General features: G+C 28.9%; 1 protein-coding gene across 2 annotated transcripts in view; it reads right to left on the bottom strand.

Annotated features, from left to right (window-relative positions):
* LOC100213734 (WD repeat-containing protein 1-A) overlaps positions 1–11,690 on the bottom strand; it is a 25,802-nt gene extending 14,112 nt beyond the window's left edge. The window contains exons 1-4 of one of the 2 annotated variants that reach the window (XM_065792355.1): positions 11,502–11,690; positions 3,259–3,380; positions 2,992–3,082; positions 2,749–2,896 (exon numbers count right to left, since the gene is read on the bottom strand). In XM_065792355.1, the coding sequence (XP_065648427.1) occupies positions 2,749–2,896; positions 2,992–3,082; positions 3,259–3,380; positions 11,502–11,529 (389 nt within the window). In that variant the 5' untranslated portion in view covers positions 11,530–11,690. The remainder of the gene's footprint in view (positions 1–2,748; positions 2,897–2,991; positions 3,083–3,258; positions 3,381–11,501) is intronic. The other variant, XM_065792356.1, reaches the window with a different exon arrangement.
* Positions 11,691–21,565: the final 9,875 nt, after the last annotated feature.

The following is a 21,565-nucleotide window of genomic DNA, read 5'->3' as shown; positions in this document are numbered from 1 at the left end:
TTTTGCAGTATTTGTGTTAATAAGTATTTGTGTAAATAAGGATAACTAATATATAAAATATTTCACGACCAGGATGTAATCCACTGTTATTAAGGGTAGTAGCCCTCCTAGCAAGATAAGAAATAACAAACTTCATAAAGTCAGAAGTTGAAAATGAATAGAATTAATGAGAACTACATATCTTGAATAGACTTAATGAGAACTACATACAAGTGTTACTCTCAAACCTAAACTTGCATAAACCAGCAGGCATAGACGGCATTCACCCACACATCCTCAACAAATGTTCTTCATCTCTGAACGTGCCCATTACCTACATATTTATAAAACCTATTTGTGAAGGTCGTTGTGAAAGTCCCAGCCGCGTGGCTGGAAGCTAACATAACACCGCTTCACAAGAAAGGATCTAAACTTGATGCATCAAACTACAGACCGATTTCCCTAACTTCTGCATGCTACAAAATCCTAGAGCGTATTGTAAAAGATTGTTTAACCGAGTATCTAAGTGCAAATAATCTTTTATCTCAAAATCAGCATGGGTTTGTTCCAAAAAAAATCATGCATTACCAATTTATTGGAAACTGTCGATCCGATCTCACATTCAATGGCAAGAGGCTATAGTGTAGATGCTTTATATCTAGATTATGAAAAAGCGTTTTCATAATCTAGATATAAAGCATCTCCTCATGATCTTTGCTCCACAAACTTTCTGGTTATGGTATCTCTAATATGCTTCTTAATTGGATTCTTTTCTTTCTAAAAGAACACAACGAGTTGTCATGGGTTCCACCATTTCAGATTCGTTACCAGTCACCAGTGGTGTCCCTCAAGGATCTGTTCTAGGACCTCTTCTATGCATCTTATACATTAATGACATAACAGACCTAGTTAGCAATCCAATGAAGTTATACGCTGATGACAGTTAAGTTATTTCTACTAATTCTACAACTGAGAGCCCAGCTCTGCTCCAGATGGATATAAATCACATTGTGTCTTGGACTCTAACCTGGCGCTTACGACTTAATTATAAAAAGTGCCTTATCTTACGCTTTAACAAAAGCAAAAATCCTAACCACCAATACTATATCTTGACTCAGCAAGGGAAGCAGCTTCTTGATTCCTTGTACAGTGAAAGAGATCTTGGGATTTGCATTTCACACAATCTCAAATGGGATACACACGTTGAAATAATATCATCAAAAGCTAACTCTGTCCTCGGTCAGCTAAAGAAATCATTTATTTATAAAAATGTACAAGTTTGGAAGAGGCTCTACACATCGCTGGTCAGACCTCACCTTAAGTATGCTGATCCTGTGTGGAATTATCTTTCTGCACACAACATTGAAAAACTTGAAAAAATCCAAAACCGTGCTACCAATTCTATCTCTCAAAGCGTTATCCAGTGAAGCCAGATTAGCACACCTTCATCTTACCTCACTAAATGAAAGACGCAATCGAGGTGATTTAATCTACAACTTCAAATTTATAAATAACTTAGAAAATATTAATTGGATTAACCCACAAATCGACTATCCATCTGTGCAAATAACTAGAGGACACTCTCATTGTCAATACAAAGAGTTCTGACCTCAATAACAACATGTGTGCTATTTCTACTAGACTCAATTCTTCCTTAACAGAGTAGTAAACTGATGGAATTCACTCCCACAAACTGTGATTGACGTCATCTTAATGAATTTAAAAACCGTTTAGAAAAATACTTTAGCCAGCACTAGTATTACAGTTAATGTACCGAATTGCTGCTACAGCTCATTGTCTACTGGCATAGAGCTAAAGGGTTGCTATCCCTTTCAAGTGACATTTTATTGTTCGCAGCAACTTATTATTATTATTATATATATATATACAACCCTCAGAATTAGGGTTGGCATTCAGCAATCCCTACCTAACTGCCAACCTAAAAGTGTTTGAGGTCGGCAAATAATTGTTGACCTAGTTTTTATGTTTTATGGTAACCCCTTTGTGTCAAATTTTTTTTGCCAACCTCTAACAGTTTGAAGTCAGCAATATATTACTGACTTCATTTTTCCTAATCCCCAGGATTGTATATATATATACATACATTTATATATATATATATATATATATATATATATATATATATATATATATATATATATATATATATATTTATACATATATATTTATACATATATATTTATCTATATATATATATATATATATATATATATATATATATATATATATATATTATATATATATATATATATATATATATATATATATATATATATATATATTTAAACATACTATTTTTATCATATATTCAGAATTTCTATTAGAAGTTTACGAATACAAACAGTTATAATATTGTGGTAGTTGTGTAGTGGTAGAGCACTCACTTCATAAGCAAGAGGTTCCGAGTTCGATCCCACCACATCCCTGGTAGTACAGCGCTCAACTTGTTTTTCTGCGCAGCAGCCTGGTTCGTCAAGGTTCGTGTTTTGGAGTTATAGAGTTGAGAGAGGGTTACAACCACAATTAAGTTGCCTCCTCGCCTTTAGTGGCGTTCTAGGCCTTGGGGAGGTGAATTAATTAAAAAAAAAAAACAATTTTCTTGTATTAACTATATCAAAAAAAACAATTTTTATTTATTATCAATTCTAAAAGTCATATCAAAGCATACATAAACTTATAACAAAGAAATGAAATAACTATGTAATATAATATGGGGATTTTTTTTTTTTAGTGTAAAATGCAACTAACTTTTCCCTTCCTTCACCACAAACACCAATTCTTTTGCTGTCTTCAGTCCAAGCAATATCTTTAATTGGACCACCAAGAGCAGGGTATTCATACTTAAGAATATGGTCTTTGTTTACTGTGTCCCAAATTCTCACTTTGCCAGTAACATCTAATAATAATTTTATAAGTATTTTAGTATTTTTAGTAAATTTGTTTTTAAGTTTTAAAAATACGACAAACTTTTTTATAAATAAAGCTTTAAACCTGCAGAGCATATATAAAATCCACTTGGAGAATAAGCAGCACTTGTAGTGTCTTTAGCATGCTGGGTGTACACATCTGAATTACTAGGATTCTAAGATAATTAGGTTAAGTTTATAAATATATATATACTTTTTTAATTAGTAAAAGTTTATAGATATCTAATGACATAGTATGACAATTATCGCCACAAACACATGCAGAAAATTACTCAAAATGTTTCTATTATAATTTTAAAATTTTAACAAACAATATATTAATACAACATACTTCTACATCACGAATTATAATACTATTCCCTTGACAATACAAAAAATTTTTTCCTTTAGGATCAGCAGAAAGGTGGATAGGTCGACCACGTGTAGTTCTTGGCGTACCAGCAAAAATATTTACTAAATTATCAAAACATTTTTTTACAGATTCAGTTTATGTTAATATAATTTTCTATTTTTAATTTATATTTGTTCAATTTATAAAAATTTTATTTCATGTAACTTTAACGCAATATAATATATGTATAAAACATAAAAATTTTTAGTGCAGTATAAAGATAATATATGTATAATATATAAAAATTTTAGAACAGTATATAGATAACATATGTATAATACATAAAAATTTTAGTACAGTATATAGATAATATATGTATAATACATAAAAATTTTATTACAGTATGTAGATAATATAGGCATATAATTTAAAAAAGTAAGATTCAGTGAAAATCAGAAAACATAATCAAGTGTAACGTTATATTATACACAAATAAAAAAACTCATAAGTTATAAAAGAAACAAAAACTACTAATTGACTAATTAATTTTGTATTGAATAAGATAATTGACTCATGACTAGTTAGGGGCTGTCGTTTAATTATGTCAACAATTTTTGGCAATTTCTGATCCTCCCCCTTGTCAACAACTTATCAAACTTTTCACAAAAGGATTCATCAAAGGATTCACAAAAATGTAAACACATTTAAATTATGAATATATTTCAAACTAATACAACACTTTAATGTGCCAATCCTCCTCACTTCAACTTTAGACCTAATCCAATTTCACAGAGAAAGCTAAAATATTTTTTTTTTAGTAAAAAAATATTTTTAACAAATTGTATAAAACAAGGGTTGGCAATCTTTGAAACAAAAGAGCCAAAAGTTGCAATTTGCAAAATTTTTCACTTTTTAAAGAGCTACCAACATTATGCATTATTCATATATACTATTTATTTGAATACCATATTATTGCTTGTGCATGGAGCTAGACCTTGACATCTTAAGAAGAATGTAAGACTGCAAATTACTGACCCCTGGTATAAACATTTAAGTAATATAATGTAAACCATGTACTTACATAAATCTTTTTTGTTTGCACAGCAGACTAACCAACAACAACTTTGAAAAAAATAATAGTGTTACAAGTAAACATCTTGTGTGTGCTTATTTAGTTCTGTATGTGTCGGGTGTCTTCTTCAAGAAGTTTATAAAATTTTGGCTTAGGGTTGGTCCTAATTTCAATAAAATATTTGAGTTGAGTTTATGTATCAAACTCGCCAGCATAGCAAAGTTTGGTGCCAAGCTCCATCAAACTTTATAACATTTTTGTAAAACTCGATTACTGAATAAACTAAATCTTTCTTAAGAACCCATTTTAGGTTTAGAAAACTTTTTACATAACCCACAATTTGAACTTAATCAAAACTAGCACTGTAAAATAGTCACAAACAAATGTCAAGATAAAAAATTGTAAGAAACTAAATGAGAATAAGTAAAATTTTTACAATATAAAACCAAAAATTTTTACAATATAAAAAGTCAAATATCAATTGAAGTAAATTAAGCTACAAGTGCTCAACCAAAAAAAATTAATCCAGGGATTTTGGTTTTCTTCAATCTTAATGTGTTTAAATAAATTAAAAAAGTACTTCTATATATATATATATATATATATATATATATATATATATATATATATATATATATATATATATATATATATATATATATATATGTATTTTTTTATAAAATACTGTTAGCATTAATACTATTTATTTAACAAATAGTATAATATATATATATATATATATATATATATATATATATATATATATATATATATATATATATATATATATATATATATATGTATATATATATATATATATATATATATGCATATATATATATATATGCATATATATATATATGCATATATACATATATGATATATATATTAATATATGCATATAATATATGCATATATATATATATATATATATATGCATATATATATATGCATATATATATATATATACATATATATATATATATATATATATATATATATATATATATATATATATATATGTATATATATATATATATATGTATATATATATATATATATATATATATATATATATATATATATATATATATATATATATATATATGTATATATATATCAGGCCTTGTTAAGAAGCGCTACGCAGCTCGCATTTTGCTTGCGAAAAGGCGATTTGCCTACGCGTTCAGCAGTTTTGCGCTACGCAAAAACTTATATCTTTTAGAATATTTAAATTATCTTTTGATTACCGTTAACGTGACGTTTATTCAGAAGAAATAAAGTCGTAAGTAAAAGCATTTAACCGCAATTGTAAAATAATAGATTTTTTTGTTAAAGAAACAGTTTGTTTCATAATTTTTTTTTTGCTATTAAAAATTAGTTAAAAAAAAAAGTGTTTTAAGTTTTATCTTAAGGAATTAAATATATAAATTCCTTTTAAATATAAAAATTATTTTTAGTCATAATAAGTTTAAAAAATGCACGATTTATTTTGATGTAAATATTTTATTAATAAGATATTATGTTTATTGTTAATTCAATAACGTAAAGTTTTAATGACGTTCATTTAATTTATGAAAATAAATTATGATCACGAATATGTTATCGGTAACTGATAAATAACAAAAAAAAACTTTATTGTTTAAAAACATTAAAAAGAGTTCACAAATTAAATAAGAAAAAATGTATTAACAGTTAATAAAATAACCAAAAACCAAATATAAAATCATAAGAAAATAAACAAATATTTTACGTTTCATGAAAAAAATATTTTTTTCAAAATAAAATTTAGTTCATATTTGAAAAAAATAATAGAAATGATTTTTTTAATAAGAACTTAGATTTTATTTGTAACTTTTGTTATAGTGAGAAAAAAACAAACTGTTTGTATGATTTTTAACGCGTTAATAAAATAACTTTAATTACAATGCGGTACTTGAAAAGACGCTAGTGACGCAATATAACTTCTAACGATGCAAAATATATTTGCTGAGTTGAGTTACTTAGAAATGCGCTACGCGTTTTAGCTACCCAGCGATATCTCTAAACACCCCCTGTTATATATATATATATATATATATATATATATATATATATATATATATATATATATATATATATCAGGGATGTGGAGTCCCAAAAAGACTCCGGCTTTATATCTCGATTTTTTTCAGGTCTGTAGTGTCTAGAAACTCTAAACATGTTTGTTGACTTATGATCTGCAATAAGAAAAAAATTCATGAGATTTAATGACTTGGAACTTATTGTTTTTAAGCCCGGAGTCCTGGAGTCCTGAAGTCTTTTCCGCCATTATACCAAAGGACACTGGATTAAAAAAATAATTGTTCCTCTTACCTAAAAGTCTTTTTTTTTCCTATTAGTAGTCCATAAACTTTTTCATATTTTTAGAGCTCCTGGATACCAAAAACTAGGAAGAAGTAATCTTTTTGTGACTTTAAAATCCTGAGTCCTTTTTGAGACTCCGCATCCCTAATATATATATATATATATATAAACACTTTTTTCTTTATATATTTTATATATATATAAAGTGAAAAAAGTGTATATATATATATATAAATACAACGGGTTATAACTAAAAAATGGTAATGACTTTGAAGACAAAGCTATGCAACATACTTTTTATTAATTATGGTTGCAACCTTACCTAGTTTTTAGCATTTTTCAATTTTCTACAAAACTTGTTTTATTCTAAACTAAAATGATTTGTTACAGAGAAAAATGAAATCCGTCAAGAATATTTGAACAGCTTTTTGAAAAATCTATCTAAAGGGAAAAGTTCATTTTCTAGCAAAAAAAAAATACTATTAACACCATCTATACCATTATTCGACTAGCTGAAAATAATTCTGGGGCACCAGAGAGTCCCTGAAACCTTTAGGATTGCAAAAATAATAACAAAAAGGAACATCGAAAGACTTAAAACAATGTTTGACCACAAAGACGGCATATTACAACACAAGCAGCTCAGAAATTTAAGTGCACCCAAGTATAATCAGCAAAGCATAAAAAACAAACTCCTTAATCAGGCCAAAGAAGAAAAAGATTCCATTAAAAACTTGTGACTAAACTTGTTTGGATTTGCTTTGGCGATAAAAGAATATCTTTGCCAATATTCAGAGAAAGTGGCTTTGCAATCAACCAAGAAGTCTACAAAATGATTGTATCAAGAACAAACTAATTCCATTTATCAAAAAGCATCATTCTGATGGTGAATACATAATTTGGCCCGATCTGGCACATCTCATTTTGTACAAAATCTGTTCAAAACTACATGAATGAGAAAAAGATCATTTATCTCAAAAGAGAAGATAACCCTGTAAATGTGCCTGAATGTTGTCTGATTGAGGATTGTTGGAGTTTTCTCAAAGGAAAAGTGTATGAGAATAATTGGGAGCTGATAATCTTGAGAAACTGTGAACAGAATAAAGTTACATCTCATGTACCAAGGGAGCTATACCCCTTCAAAGTTATTAAAATATATATATATATATATATATATATATATATATATATATATATATTCCAATACTTTATGGCTAAGAAAACATGTTTGTGTTTTGTTATTATTTTAATACTTAATGTTGTTTTAATTATTTTATTTGCTTTTAACATCTAAAAGTGCAATTTTTCATTGCTTATTGTTATTCGATTATGTTGTCTTTTAATATATATTTTTTTTATTCTCATAATATTGTTAGCATAGTTATTTTCATTATTATTATTGTTGTTAATATTATTATCATTATTGTTGTTTTCTATTATTAGTTATTCACATATAATGTATGTAACAATACATAATAGATGAATAACTAATAATAGAAAACAACAATAATGATGATAATAATAACAATAATTTCATAGTTCTAGCGTACATAGCAAATTAGTTTCTTAGTTATACGAACTGATAAAAATTGTGAATAAATTGCATATCAAAACTTTCAATTGCTGTTAAATTTTTATAAAAGACAATATGCTTTTCTCATCAACTTGTATTAAATTCAGTTGCTAAAAATAACAACACTCTAAAAAAAAAAGAATTCAAAAATTTTTTTTTTAATTTTCTTTCATTTAAATAATTTTAAAATTAGGAACTTATACATTTCGTTTTTGCAAAAAAGGTATTTAAAAGTGAAGTTGTTTTATCTTTACCTTACTATTTTTTAACCTTTATGGTTTTCTGATATAAATTGTTTATCCTCTGTAGGGAGAGGAAAACCGGTTTCCGGAAACCGTAAAATTTTTAGAAATTGAAAACAGAAAATGTTATTTTCAAAACCGGTTTTTGGATATATATCTTTTGTACAAAACTTACTTGGTTATTTGGTAAATCTAAAACACTTTTCTTGATGTGTAGTTGCTTGAGAAAATAAATGAAAACATTCAATTTGCTTTCACTTGAACTTTAACAGTAGGTTACTGCAATTTGTGATGTAAACAAATGAAACAAATTTTCACAAAAATGAAAATGTTGTTTTCTGAAGTCCACAAGGATAACACACCAATTTGGAAGCACTTTTTGCATTCAAAAGAACTTGAATTGGCCAAGTGCAAGCTCTGCGACTTAGAAATTAAGTGCAAAGGAGGAACCACAAGCTTCATGAGGAACCACCTGAGGACAAAGCACAACATCACCTTTGCTGCTGTTGTTACTCCTGAGGAAACTCGAATTCATCAAACCCATTGATTCATTTTTTAAGACAAAGGATCCTGTTAATGTTGTTTTAGCTGAGCTTATTTCATGTGATGGGCTGCCCTTTCGTGTTTTCTTAACTAGTCAACATTTGAGAACAGTTCTAGAGACACAAGGATATAAATTGCCCAAAGATGCTAAATCAATTAAGGCTCTGCTGATGAAACATTATAAAGATATCAAGAAAACATAAGCAGCAATTTAAAAAAAAGAAGCTTGTTGGTCACAAATTTAGCATAACCCTTGATGAGTATACTTCATCAAGAAATAGAAGATGTATGAACATAAATGTTTATATGGAAGGTGATTACTGGAACCTTGGAATGATCAGGGTACATGGGTCTTTGCCAGCAGAGAAATACTGTGTAATTGTTGACGAGAAACTGAAAGAATTTAGGCTACATTTTGCCTGTGATATTGTTGTAATAACCACAGACCGAGCTGCTGTAATGAAAAAATTTGGTAGCTCAATTTTACCAGACCATCACCTCTGCCTCGCACATGGGATCCACTTGGCTGTCTGTGATGTTCTAAATAGGCAATCTAGGAAAAAAGATAATGGCACACCTGTGCAAGTCACTATTCTTGAAGAGGACCAAGAAGATGATGACAGCAATGAGGAAGGAAGATTAGAAGTTTCAGCAGAAGCAGGTGCATCAGCTCTTCCAATGATCAGGGAGGATGTCACAGAACTCATCACAAGAAAATGTGTCAGATTGTTTTGAAAATCTCTATGAAACACTCTGACATGATGGCAGGAGATTAACAAGTATAATGGTTGGCCAGGAAACTAATTTTGTACAAACCCCTTTTAAATAGCCAGGGCTTGAAGTGGGTGAACTGTATGAGATCAAAGGCATCTAACGAATTTCTAATTGCTGTGTATTGGGCCTCAATGCTATCGTGTTTAAAAATCGCATTTTTTTAATAATTTTTAATAACGAATTTGCGCATTTTTAAAATACCACCAGTTAACGAAAAAAATTTTATGCTACATGATGTCTCAAATATTTTTTAATTTTTAAAGTGTAACCAATTAAGACATAACACAATGTTAAAAAAAATCTATATCTAAGACGTATTTTAGTTATGTCTCAAAACTAGATTATTTTACATTACATTGCATCTCAATCAGTTAAACCTTAAAAAGTTATTAAAAAAAATTGAGACTTAATAATGCGAATTTAAACTTTTTTTTTTTTTCATGACAAAGTAACCAAATAAGACGAAGCTATTTTAAAATAAAAATAAATAAAATATGATAATTAGCAATATGACAATGATAAACAAAAATTTAATGTGTTATCAAGTTTATTTACTTAATATTTAATTAAAAATGAGAGAATATAACCTAGTAACGAATTATAACTAATTGAAATGTTATGTAACTTTAAAATGTTACATGGATTATTGTTAATGTTGTTATTAGTGATATATAAAAAGATCAGTGTTTTAGGTGTTTAATTTAGATTAGTAACATTACAACTTGTAAATACCCTTGAAGTAACTTGTTCAAAAAGTATATGATTAATTGATTTTAACCCAAACAAAATAGAACTACTTGTAATTAGGGACAGTGTAAAAACAGCAACATTCAAACACCTAAAGTGCCTATCTGACTGTTTGTCAAAACATTATTTTTAATTAAAACAAAAGATAAAAAAATATATTAATTTTAATGAAATAGTAAAAAATACTTTATATACTTAACATAAAACTTATTACCACATAAAAAACATTACTCTTAAAAATATACTGAGATTATTAGTTATCCGTGCAAGATTTGTATTTAAAAATGTCTGATAAATAAACTTTTAAAAGCATTTTTTAAATAAAAAATGATAATAAAAGTAATAAAAGATTACTATTATTAACTCATATCAAAGTATAAATTGAAACAATATTTGATTAAAAATAGACAAGTTTAACTATTCTAATCAAGGTTTAAGGAAATAGGACTTTTGACCAGGGTTATTTTAGACTAACTTCAGAGATCAGAGACTTTAAAAGCAATAGCTTAGTCATATAACTTCTTTATTCTCTTTGTTTTACCAACTGTATCCTTGTTATCTTGGACCTTAAGCCTGTTAATAAATTTGATTTGATTTGATTTAATTTTGGTATTCATGAAAATAGTTAACAAAGCTTTCGATTATGTTTATTGACTCAAATTATAGAATAAAGTTTATAAAAAAAATAGAGAAAAAAGAAATTAGGAAGAAATCTAAGAAAAAAAAAAAAAATTTAGAAGAATTAAAAAAAAAAAAAGAAAAAAAATGAGAAAAAATCATCCGTTGATCTGGATGGTTTTCTTTCTTTGTTTCGAAATCATATTGAAACCATTTAAATGCATCTACAAGTACAATATATTATTAGAGTTATTTCCTTTTTTTTTTATTAAAAAAAGCTATTAACATAAAATATTCTTATTGAATTGAAACATTTTCTATTTCTTACGTAGGGTATATGAACCATCTTCAGACATTATAGCTAATCTTCAGAAGAGCTTTCTTATTGACCCAAGTTTTTATGAGCAAGTAGCTGTAAACATAAAAAAAAAATAACTCCCACTATATCAGTCGACCGTGAAAAGTAATTTAAAATCCGCCGAACTTTAAAAAAAAAAGTTAATTCATTACTACTTCCTTAAATGGCTACAAAGCTTTAATAAAATGCGCATAGCGATTGTCAAACCCACTTATTATATTTAATGAATATAGATTCTTAAATAAAATATGAATACTATAGTAATATGCATACCGAACTTATCCATCTGATATCTAAATGCCTAATTTAAACTATGGATGCGATTGATTAAAATAAATGAACGTAAATTTGATTTTCATATGATTGAGGTAGACAACGTACAGGATTAATATAAATTCAAATTTTTTTTATTGTTTTTATGTTCTTATGTTCACGGTCATTGGGATTTTTAAAGAAAGAAATTCTTTAAACTCAGATTCCCAGATATGGGGCCATCTATAAAGAACGTCATGCTTATAGGGGGGAGGGGTCAAGATAAAAAGGACAAAAAAGAACAATTGGGAGAGTGGGTCATCAGAAAAGGACATCATGTTATAGAGTTTTTTTATTTTAGTTTTAATAACATGGAAAACTATGTAAACATGTGTTTTTATGAAGTCAACGTAAGGGAACGAAATATCTTATTTATCGTAATTAAAGAAAAAAATTTGTGTTAATATTTGTTTAAATTTATATATATTTTTTTTATAACAAATTATAATATAATTTGTTAGTTATTTTGTAATATCTCACTTGTGTAAAAAGCAAAATTTTACAGGAGACTGAAAACACTATATATTTCAATGAAATGAGGTTTTAAAAGAAAGAGTAAAAAACAAATAACTAACAAATTATAATATAATTTGTTAGTTATTTTGTAATATCTCACTTGTGTAAAAAGCAAAATTTTACAGGAGACTGAAAAAACTATATATTTCAATGAAATGAGGTTTTAAAAGTAAGAGTAAAAAACAAATAACTAACAAATTATAATATAATTTGTTAGTTATTTGTTTTTTACTCTTACTTTTAAAACCTCATTTCATTGAAATATATATTTTTTTCAGTCTCCTGTAAAATTTTGCTTTTTACACAAGTGAGATATTACCTGGCCAACGACGATATATAGGCCCGTAGCAACTTAGGGGGGGGGGGGGGGGGAACAGCAAGGACATTTGCTTTCCCCCCCCCCCCCCAGAAATTTTCTAAATAAATAATTTTAATGAAATTGACTAAAAAAAAAAGGTACTCAAAACTGTTTCGAGGACCCTTAATCCAGCACTGCCCAAACACCTCCCCCCCCTAACATAATTTTTGTTTCTACGAGCCTGATATAAATATACATACATCTGAACATGAATCTTTAATGAAACATCTTGAATCAGTGTATAAATGGCGAGTTCTAGAATTTCACAATAGGCACAGAACAGGAATAGATCATCTCAATGAAGATGTGTTCAATTAATTAATTGCCGTAGATGGCAAATAATTTTAAAATGTTTTGCAAATTTTATGAAACAAATATTAATTTTCAGTTATTCTTAAAAAAAAACCACATGCACCCATTTTCAATGAAGTACAATATCAACTATAAACATATTTAACTAAAATTTAAAATTAAAAGAATATGTTACATTCAAAAAATAGTTTAACGTTTTCCAAAGTAAGAACTTCTGGTGTATTTACTTTTTCCATTTATAAAATCTTTTGCTATAGCTTTTACATCTATTTCCGCAATTTATAAAATCGAAGAAGTAGAAGATAATTCAATTGCTTCTGAGTCGAAGTTGACCAACTATATGACTATCTTCAAAGTATTATCATCAAAGCTAGAAGGAGTTAAACGTCAGCGTGGCAAAGAAGCATGAGGTAAGTTGCAACCAAATTTTTTAACTCCTTTATTAACACAAGATTCAAAAAATTATTTAAAATGTGTTTCTGATCTCATAGATGATATATGAATTTTTAATAACATTATTGATGAAGCAATTGTTTGAGCATCTGCTTCACCAGTTGCATATGTTGAGAGACTTGCTCTACAGTTGCAAACACATCATAAGCCAGGCGAAGCCCAAAATAATATTGAAATGAATAATTCATCAAGTAAACCTTCTGCTTTAGTTCTGTTAGGATCATTTGATTCAGAAATTTCTTGAAGCTCTAAAACAATTACTTGAAAATTTGTCAGAATTGAACCACGTAATTTAATCATCGCGGTAAAACGAGTTGGACAAGGAGCACTAAAATTGATTTGCTTGACATCCTCGTCATGTATATTGCATTGTAATTTTAGACCTTACCAGTCTCTTTGGTGCTAAACAAATGAAATTATACAACAGCTGGCACAATTTCTGTCCCTCGTTCATACAACTGACTTGTTTACAAGCATCTTGAAGAACAAGGTTGAGCCGATTTGCGTAACAATGTATAAAAATCGCTTCATTGACATCATCTTAAAATAGTTTAGCAACACCACCTAGATGCCCTAACATTGAAGCGGCGCCATCGTAATTTTGCCCCCGCACCATTTTCTTGTCTAGTCCACATCCTAATAAAACATCACATATTGCATAAAAAAGCGACTTACTGTCGGTAGCATCAACTGCATAGAGACTAAGAAAATCTTCGTATATTGTAAAATTTTCAGAAACTAATCGAACACATATAGACATTTGCTCAATTCCGAAAATGTCTTGAGTTTCATCGCATATTACAGAAAAAAAATTTCTCTTTTAATAGCACTAGGTACATTTCTTAGCACATAATTTGCCATTAGTTCTATCATCTCGTTAACAATATCATGAGACATGTACTTACTGTTTGACAGCCAACTCAATAGAGGTGGATAATCTTCACTCCTTATTAAAAGTAACTGATTAAGATTGCCTTCAATTTCATCATTCTGTCGAATAGCTATGCCTTGTTGAGTAACACATTTTAATGTACTTTCTTTTTGGAAAAACATAGATGAATCCAAGGGTAATCTATAAACAAATTTTTTATTGAAAAATCTAAGTTGTATGTCATACATTTTTTTGGTTGCTTTAATATCGGCAGGATTTATTTCTGCTTTTTTGGCATTCCACTCACAACAGGAACAAGCAGGAAAAGATTCTTCAATGTCGTTTCCTTCTTGAATAATTCTTCCGTTGGTAAAGTTGGACTTGAAGAATGCTTGTCATGTACAAAGTAAGAAATCAGTGTTCGTTGTTTTTTATGCAACGGTTTCGTCATGACTCTTTGTAGTTGTAAGGAAATACTAGTCGTAAAATTAGGAATTGTGAATTATGTAAAATGTGCTTATGTATATAATATTCACAACCGTTAATTGCTCCCTTGTGAATTGTAAAACATTGTTCAAAGCAAACATATAAAGTTATTATTTTAAATACAAAACGCTAATTGCTCCCTGGAAGCTTGTAAAACTTGATTCGAAGCAAATACGTTGAGTTAGTATTTTAAATACAAAATACTAATTAACCTCTAACCCTTTGAAGTTGTGATTTAAAGCAAGATAAAAACTTTTTAAATAATAATTTTACAGGCTTCAAAAATGAGGGAGGGGGGAGGGGACGGGTAGGCTATAATACCAATAGCCCCACACTTTTAAAAGTGAGGGGACTGAAGCCCCTAAAGCCCCCACTGTTCCACCACCCCTGACTTGTTATAAAAGCTTCACATTTTCAGCCAATCGATTCAGCGAAAAAATATGGCAATTAATATTGCTTTACAACATACAAAGGCTATGCTATTATCTCTTGATGATTTCATAAACAATTTTGAACAGATTATAAAAAAAGAACGAGAAGCATCGGTAAATATAAATGTTATGGCACGGTTCACTGAAAGGTCTTTTTCTGATACTCAAATGTTAAGTAGAAACAAAGATTGTCGTGATAAATCACCAGAACCTAGTTTAGTTAAAACGGAGAGTACGTAATCTCAAGAGATTAGCACACTATTGTTGTTATACAAACCATAAAAATAAAGCAAATGAGAAAGTATACTTATTTTATAAAGTATATCATATAATCAAAAAATCTATTGTTTAGCTTTAACTGCTGACTAAACAAAAAGCTACCTCCTATATTTTGTTTTGTTTTGTTCATGGTCGCTCTCCTCGATTGAGCCTAGCTATATGAGAGTGAACCATCCAGAATGTAGACTACATATATTTCTTATAACTTAAAACATTCTTATGTAAAACATCTATATTTCTGGTAAAAATATTGCTTTTTGTTGTTGTTGTTATTGTTAACTGTTTTTTCTCTATAATATGTAAAACATTCATGACTCCGTATGGAGTCACTGCCAAATGAAGAAGTCATTTTGCAGTGCTTTGTAAATCTATGTAAAAATTTATTTTTAGACATTATGAATAAAAAGAGGAAATATTGGTATTGACCCAATGAGTACAATTAAAAGATGGAACAAAACAAAAATAGATCAAACAGATGTCCCATGTCCTCATACTGTGAAGTCTTACAATCACAGTATGGGTGGTGTTGGCTTCGTAGATATGTTGATATCACTTTACAGAATAAAAGTAAAAACACGTAGGTGGCAGTGTTGAGTATTTTAAAAAGTATTTTAAATGAAAGTATTTAAAATACTATTTAAAATACTTTCGTATTATTTTATTTTTATTTGAAATAGTTTTATTCATTAGTATTTTCAATTTTATTTCAAATACTTTTCAAGGCTATTTTTTATTTGGTTTATTATACAAAATGCAAAATACTTTTCCACCAACAGCAAATTAATTAAAACTTGGTTTCCAAAAGTTCCTTGGCTGGATTGTGGTGCCTTGGACCACCCTTGGTAATGGTATTTATTAATTTGTTATTCAATTACTATGATTAGAGGAACTAATCTACCAAAAATCCCAAAATGGCGAATAAGAGGGAAACGACTGAAATTGTAGAAAATGAAAATGCTGAGAGTGAACAAGCTGTTCCTGCTATGCTTGATAGAAAATTTTACAAAATTATATCTAAAAGTAAAACTACAGGGGATGTTAAAATTATTGCACAGTGTATGTTATGTAAATCATTCTCATCTCAAAGTCATAGTTGTTACAGCCAGTCATTTAGTCAAAGAAAAATCATTGAAAGTTAAACAAAACGGTTAAACTACGCACTTAACAGTAAAAACGATAAACACATAAAGCAACACAGACAAATGCTAATGCTATAACATAACACAAAAAAATGCAATAATCTCGGTTGATTGACTGTTGTTGTTGTTGTTGCAGAATGCTCATGGCAAAAAGCGAATCGATGAATACAAGCAGCACAAGGTTTCAGTTGCAAAACAACGCAAGCGCTCGGTAGCTGAGATGGAATCTGGAGTTGGAGGTGGACCTTCTGCCGTATCTGGTCCTGCTTCTAAGAAGTTGAAACAAATGCACATTATGTCTCGAAATCAAACATCCATTTCACAGAATGAAGTTGACAAGCTTATTGCTGACTACGTTGTGCAGGAAATGCGCGCCTTGATCACAGTGGAAAAGCCAGCGTTCAAAAATTCGATCCATGGACTTAATTGCAGTACCAGTATACCTTGTCGCAAAACAAAACAAAAAAAGTTCAAAAAGCAGGAGTTGGAATGTCTAGAAGAGTATGTAATGATAATGGCTCCTATTGCTGTTGCCATTGATAGGCTACAAGGTGACAATGTGTACTTTGGCGATGTATTTCCGACGCTGCACACCGTACAGCAGAAATTGCAGGACCTGCAGCAGAAATCACTGACGCAAGCTAAGAAATTTGCAGAATCTATGCTTACAAGCTTGAAAACAAGATTTGAGGGTCATCTATCATTTTCTGAACAAAATGCCAGCAGGATAATTGCAGCAGTATTGCATCCCTACTTCAAAATGATATGGGTTCCGGATGATAAAAAAGATTTCTGTCGTGATCTCTTCATTTGTGCAGCTAAGTCTCAGCAGCAACAGTTGTTGGACAGAGCTAATACTATTATTGACCCTGACCCACTTCCAGGTACTCAACCAGCTGGTGGTAGTGGCATGAGTGATGATTTTTTCTCGTTTAGCAAAATTAACATTGCAGAACAAGCAACAGTCAACAACGAATGTTTATCGTACTTAAGCAACTTTGGTACGGATTTTAAAATTTTGGCAAAATATGAAGCTATAAAACACGTATTCGTGAGGTACAATACGACCTTACCTTCGTCCGCACCTGTTGAGCGGTTATTTAGCACCGCTGGACAAATTCAGACGCTACGAAGGAACTGTCTTAGTGATGCAACATTTGAAAAACTGTTACTTTTAAAAGCCAATAAATGTTGATTTAAAGGTTAAATTGTGTCAATAAAGTTGTGATGTTCGATTCGAGTCGGTATGATTCCAGTATTTTGTATAGTTTTATAAAGAATTTTTATTTGAAATACTTTGCTTGTAATTTATTTTCATTTCAAATACTTTTTAGGTAGACTATTTTATTTTTATTTCAAATACTTTTAAAAAGTATTTTGCCCAGCACTGGTAGGTGGTACATAAAAATATTCTGGCACTTAGTGGATGTTGCCAAGGTTAATGGTTAGATTTTGTACCGTCGTCATTAAGATCAACATTGTGAACTGAAACAAACATAACAATCTCTGCAATTATTTTCATTTGAGTAAGCAGACGCTCTTATCAAACATAATCAAGTAAGTTTGTACATTGTTCCAGCTCGCCCAGCAAAAGAAAAAGTATGGAACCAACAGTAAGTGGAAGAAAGCCTGCAATTGCAACACCTTATGATGAATCAAAATACGATCAATAAGGCCATCGGCCATTGCCTTCAGTAACGAAACAATGTTGTTGTGTCTGTAAAGCTTATGTTAGGATTCAGAGTGAAAAATGTAAAGTTTATTTATGTTTAGCTTATCGAAATCATTTTCGAGATTTTTATAGTAAAAAATAAAAGAACTGAATTTCTAAATATGTTTGATTTCTTTATGATGGGTTTTACCGTTACTTGGCATTGATTCCATATGGCGTTATTTCAAATTTGGATCGAAATTTTCCTAATTTTTGTTTTTATATAAAAAACTTTATTTTTACATCCAAATCAGCTCATAAACAGCAAAAATATTTGAATTCATTTTTGAAAGGAATTTGGAAAAATTATATCCAAAAGTATGTATCGCGTAAATCGAATAAATTTAACAATACCCATTATCATTGTTTATTGTGAACGATCATTTTCAAAACTAATTAAAACTAATTCAACATTAATTGGAAATTATCTGTGTTCTACAATGTCACAGGAAAGACTTTCAGGATTTACAATACTGTCGATAAAAAATGCAATGGCAAAAAAGCTAGGAAAATTAATTTATAATTTCGTTGCATAACTTTTTTTTTAGTTATAAAACCCAATAAAAATAAACTCAATAAAATTGAAAAATATTTTTTACGGGCCCCAATATATATATATATATATATATATATATATATATATATATATATATATATATATATATATATATCTATATATATATAAACCACATATGTAGGGCGAAAGTTTTTGATATATTTTGTTGACAAAAAGAAAAAATTAAAATGCGAGACCGTAATATTTTTTTTTTATAATGATAGACTGCCTGCCCTAACCAAACCCTCAGTCGATGTAGCAGCACTCCCTTGCGGGTCAGGCTATTTGTCAGTCGATGTAGCAGCACTCCCTTGCGAGTCAGGCTATTTGTCAGTCGATGTAGCAGCACTCCCTTGCGAGTCAGGCTATTTGTCAGTCGATGTAGCAGCACTCCCTTGCGAGTCAGGCTATAAGATAGTCGATGTAGCAACACTCCGCGCATGATTTTCAGTAAAAAAAATAAAAATAAAAACATTTTATTAAAAAAAATAAAAATAAAAACATTTTATTAAAAAAAATAAAATAAAAACATTGTTTATATTGTTAAAAACATTCACAATGTTTTTAAAACATTCTGGTCAATTAAATTTGCGTTTTTGTGGTTTTTTTAAAAAACGATTAATTTGTAATTAAATTAATGGTTTTTACTTTCGTCCAACACGGAAATGTTGGACGAAAGTTAAAAGTAATTAAAAGTGACGTATATGTTGGCGTAAGAATCACTTTTTTCCTTCCGCTCTTCCCAAAGCCAACAAACTATAGATCTATATATATATATATACAACCCTTAGATGTTGTCCGAAAGTTTTTTCGATATTTTGTTGACAAAAAGTAAAAATTAAAATGCAAGACCGGAATTTTTTTTTTTTTAATAATGATAGACTGCCTGCCCCAACCAAACCCTTAGTCGATGTAGCAGCACTCCCTTGCGGGTCAGGCTATTTGTCAGTCGATATAGCAGCACTCCCTTGCGAGTCAGGCTATTTGTCAGTCGATGTAGCAGCACTCCCTTGCGTATCAGGCTATTTGTCAGTCGATGTAGCAGCACTCCTTTGCGAGTCAGGCTATAAGATAGTCGATGTAGCAACACTCCGCGCATGATTTACAGTAAAAAAAATAAAAATAAAAACATTTTATTAAAAAAAATAAAAATAAAAACATTTTATTAAAAAAAATAAAAAAAAACATTGTTTATATTGTTAAAAACATTCACAATGTTTTTAAAACATTCTGGTCAATTAAATTTGCGTTTTGGTGTTTTTTTTAAAAAACGATTAATTTGTAATTAAATTAATGGTTTTTACTTTCGTCCAACACGGAAATTTTGGACGAAAGTTAAAAGTAATTAAAAGTGACGTATATGTTGGCGTAAGAATCACTTTTTTCCTTCCGCTCTTCCCAAAGCCAACAAACTATAGATATATATATATATATATATATATATATATATATATATATATATATAGTTCTATAGTTTGTTGGCTTTAGGAAGAGCGGAAGGAAAAAAGTGATTCTTACGCCAACACATACGTCACTTTTAATTACTTTTGACTTTCGTCCAACATTTCCGTGTTGGACGAAAGTAAAAACCATTAATTTAATTACAAATTAATCGTTTTTTAAAAAAACCACAAAAACGCAAATTTAATTGACCAGAATGTTTTTAAAAACATTCTTAATGTTTTTATAACATTTTGAATGTTTTTAACAATATAAACAATGTTTTTATTTTTATTTTTTTTTAATAAAATGTTTTTATTTTTATTTTTTTTAATAAAATGTTTTTATTTTTATTTTTTTTACTGTAAATCATGCGCGGAGTGTTGCTACATCGACTATCTTATAGCCTGACTCGCAAGGGAGTGCTGCTACATCGACTGACAAATAGCCTGACTCGCAAGGGAGTGCTGCTACATCGACTGACAAATAGCCTGACTCGCAAGGGAGTGCTGCTACATCGACTGACAAATAGCCTGACCCGCAAGGGAGTGCTGCTACATCGACTGAGGGTTTGGTTGGGGCAGGCAGTCTATCATTATTAAAAAAAAAAAATTCCGGTCTTGCATTTTAATTTTTACTTTTTGTCAACAAAATATCGAAAAAACTTTCGGACAACATCTAAGGGTTCTATATATATATATATATATATATATATATATATATATATATATATATATATATATATATATATATATATATATATATATATATATATATATATATATATATATATATATATATATATATATATATATATATATATATATATATATATATATATATATATATATATATATATATATATTATATATATATATATATACACACACACACAGGCAATATACACACACGCAAAAAAAAAAGCCCTACTCAATTTTTTGATTAAAAAAACAACAAAAAGTGTCTTATAACATAAAAAAAACTCATATAACAAAAGTAATTCAGAACAATTTTTATAGAAATGTATATTATATTGTTGTATACTACATATAACGGGTGATCGGAAGTTATCGGACAAAATAAAAACGTCAATAACTTATTTATAAATAAAAAAAACAACTACTATTATATTTTTTTTAAATAAAGCATTTATCTTTTAAGAAAAATATA

This window comes from Hydra vulgaris, chromosome 03 (assembly GCF_038396675.1).
Source record: "Hydra vulgaris chromosome 03, alternate assembly HydraT2T_AEP".
In the NCBI taxonomy this organism is placed as follows: domain Eukaryota; kingdom Metazoa; phylum Cnidaria; class Hydrozoa; order Anthoathecata; family Hydridae; genus Hydra; species Hydra vulgaris.
The sequence above is the reverse complement of the archived record's forward strand: the minus strand, read 5'-3'. Positions and strand labels throughout refer to the sequence as shown.